General features: G+C 40.6%; 1 protein-coding gene across 1 annotated transcript; it reads right to left on the reverse strand.

Moving 5' to 3' along the window:
- Positions 1-571: 571 nt before the first annotated feature.
- On the reverse strand, positions 572-2996 carry LOC120438546 (macrophage mannose receptor 1-like). Its single transcript, XM_039608935.1, has 5 exons — positions 2939-2996; positions 2636-2737; positions 2073-2447; positions 1556-1912; positions 572-1297 (listed from the first exon to the last, which is right to left on the reverse strand). Exons 2-5 carry the CDS (start codon positions 2703-2705, stop codon positions 951-953), a joined length of 1149 nt encoding a protein of 382 aa, XP_039464869.1. The 5' UTR covers positions 2706-2737; positions 2939-2996; the 3' UTR covers positions 572-950.
- Between the last annotated feature and the right edge of the window lie 703 nt (positions 2997-3699).

Raw genomic sequence — 3699 nt, forward strand, 5'->3', positions numbered from 1 at the left:
CAATGGCCATGCACGCTCGTGAAGTTCCCAAAATCACATCATACATAGATCTGTGTCTTTTCAACAGCTCAAATCACATAATGAGGCAGTGACATCATTTCAAAGAAACAAGGCCTCATTTGTCTTTGGTCTATGGGTCTCTTTGGGCCTCAACACAGGCTTCATTTGGACACGCCCCCTGTGCTCAACACAGCAGATACATTTCACCATTACATTAACTATGTAATGCCACATGGAAAGCATTAGCTGCAGTTAATATAATATACTATGATGTATGTAGTGTATACCCGTAAATCCAGGTAGCTTTGGTATTGCATTTGCTGGATGCACATTTGCTGTAACTGGCTTGGAACCAGCTGTAAAAATGCATCATGTTGACTTTGCTGTTAAGTGGTCTTATCATTAGGAGGCGCTGTTTGTATTAGCTCTTGTGAAAGCTGTAACAGTGACAGACTTGGTTAAATTAAGGTGTAAAAGTCATTTAGATTCTTGCAATTACACAGTGGTTTATTTGGCTTCATGAACAAACATGATCAGATTATAGAGCTCATATGGAATCATGACACAAACATGGTTTTACCTGCTTTTAGTGACAGGCTTTGTAATTCAAGCTGAGGATACAAAGGTGTGATACAAAGATTCACAGCACATGAAGCAGAAACATTCAAACCATCACCATATCTGAACTAAATCAAAACAAATATCCTGCTACAGTTTAATAATGAACCAAACCAGCAACAATGAGGAAGAAACCAAGATGTTCCTGACTCTGGTAAAGGAGAGGAGATGAAACACAGACTGCTCTCTGCAAATATCTAACCTGCAGGTAATCATCTGTTGGTCACTTTTCTCCCATTTCAAACCCAGAGACTGTAAACACTGAGCAGAAACACAGAGTTCACCCCAGAAAATCTACATGTGCAGCTAAGAAGTGACTTTACTTTCAAACTTTAGTGTTTTAAACAAATAAAATTAAATGTCTCATTTTTTCTCTGACTGACCCACTCGTGCTGCCCTCCTGTGGTCATAGCTGCAGACATGTCAAAGTCTTCAGTCTTTCCCCCTGAAGCCCACCTCTCATAGCACACTAGATTGTCATTGACCCAGAACCATAAACCCAGAGTGCAGGAGTATTGCAGTCCCAGCCACACGAAAGGAGTCGAGGCGTTTTTGGCTCTTTCCTGGACCCATCGCTGCTCATGCGGGTTGCTGATTGAAACCAGGTCATGGTGTTTCTGTCTGCAGTAATTCAAGGCTCCCTCCCAGGTTTTGTTTTCCCTGATCAGAATCAGTTTATCTGCCATAAAAATCAAGGAAAACATGAAATCGGTTAAATCTGGTTGTTTGGTCCAGTTTCACTGGAAGAACAAAAAAAAACAGTTCAGTTATTCTTCAGACGAATCAGCCGCTCCAAAGAGAAATCACTGTTCCAACCATCAGCTAAACATCTTCACCTCTGACAGAAGTTCAACATACATGCATAAATAAATCCTCTCAGTGATTCCAGCCATTCATCTATTGGACAAACAGCTGAGATAAATCTGTGTAAACTCACCATCATAGCAGAAGAAAGGCTTTCTTTTGTCACATCCAGCAGAGCTCCATCTTCCTGATCTCTCTAACAGAGTCATAGCACATTTCTTCTTGTTTAGTCCATCATTAAATGAGTCCATGTCCCAGTATCTGAAAGAGAAGTTACTCCCATCTGACCACCTCCAGGTGTCTCTGAACAGGCCGATCCACAAGTTCACCTTAGGGTCTTTAGACTTCTGCAGCTTCTTAAACTCTTCACTGTATATCTGATCGAGTCCACTGGCCAGGTCGGTGTGATGCTGTCTGCAGTAGCTCTGAGCCTGAGTCCAGGTCACAGACGTCTTAATCAAATGAAAGGTTTTGTTGTCTTTCATTGTTTCTGTCAAATTAACAGAAAAACACAAAAACATTTTTATCAACTAATTTGTTTCATTCTTCAAACTGTCTCTTTCAGGAACATATGATATAACACAGATTATAAACTAGATTATAACATTATTAAATATTGTTTTATTATATTACTGTCCACAAATTCTCACCGTTATAGCAGATGAACTGAAATGTGGATGTACATGGATAATCTGCCCACGCCGCATTTGTCATCACACAGTTCTCGGGATATGCTCCATCATTAGGTTCTCCAGCTGTCCAACAGGTCTTATTTTCAGTGTATTCCTCCCCCGGCAGAGACCAGTGCCACGTCCTGTTGTCTCCTCCTGGCTCGCTGTACAGTCCAATCCAGGCTTCTGTTTGACTCTGTGCAGAGTCTTGAAGTCTTCTCATGTCTGTCAGGTCAAACACTTTGGCCAGGTCTGTGTAGTTCTCTCTGCAGTATGCCCGTGCTTCATCCCAGCTCATCTCTTCTTTAATAAAGTGGTACTCATACAGCTGACATGTGATGAAGACACACTGACCTAAAACAGAAGAAATACTGTTGAATATCTGCTGATACAAGCAGGAAACTCATGTTCCCATCAAACTGTCCAGTTTACAGGTGAATCCTTGATTTTCTCAGTAAGAGTTCATTTGTTTAATGAGTCCTGATCAAACTGAAGGATTTTAGGTGGAAACAATCAGGAGCCCTGGTAAAATGATCACTCACCCATCAGAAGAAGCAGAAACAGACTCCACTGCATCGTCGCTCTGTCACATGAAAATGACTTTTCTTTCATTTGGAGGAAACAATGAATCCAGCAGGTCTTCACTGTTTGATGGACACACAGCACTTTATATTAAACACAGATGTCTAGTTTATCACACACTGCTGTAAGAAATATATCATTATGCTTAATAAATGATCATCTATGTAAAATTGTCCGTGAAGAAAAAAAGCAACAGTTCAAATGTGGTCCACACAGCACCTCTGTACACAGACATGAAATGAGCCTGCAGGTTTGAAACTTACATCTGGTTCTTCTCTGGTGTTCATGCAGACAGCTCTGCAGTAAATAACCATCTGTACTAACACACACTCTCTTTGTACTCAGTATTTCAATATTAAGATCCAGACTTACCCCCTGACACAAAGACACAGTGTAGATATGGGTTATAAAAGGACATGTTTATATTTCATTATGGAAAAAGAAACCACTGAACTTTGAACGGTCTATTAAGATGAAAGAGGAAGTGTAAATATAATATCTAAATATAACTTCCTACTGTTTGTGGTGCAGGAGAGAGCTGTGACAGAAGCTACGACTCGATTTGACATCTCAGGTTTTAAACACCAGTACCTACTCGTGCATGGGAAGGGGATGTGAATATCATGTTTGGTTTTTTCCAGTAAATTGTGAAGAAATATCCAAATTATCAACCTTTTCCTTCTTACTTTATATTACTGGGTGTACTGGTTAGTTGGAAAATCTAAATTGCAGACATATGTGAATGTGAACATGAATGGTGGTCTCTGTCTATGTGTCAGTCCTGTAACAGACTGGTGACATGTCCAGGGTGTGTCCAATGATCACCCGGAGTCATGAACAATGGACATCACTGGGATGCTGGGTTTCCTCCTTTTTAGTGCTCTGCCAGGTCTTTAACGCAGCAGCTTTTAGTTGTTGTTTGTTTGTGGGCCTTTCTGTCTGAAGAGAAACAGGAGAAATGTTTCATCACTCATCCAAGTGACTTCTTCAGTCTCAGCTGTCTGCAGGTTTCCTCAACCTTATA

Source organism: Oreochromis aureus, linkage group 3 (assembly GCF_013358895.1).
Source record: "Oreochromis aureus strain Israel breed Guangdong linkage group 3, ZZ_aureus, whole genome shotgun sequence".
NCBI classification, from domain to species: domain Eukaryota; kingdom Metazoa; phylum Chordata; class Actinopteri; order Cichliformes; family Cichlidae; genus Oreochromis; species Oreochromis aureus.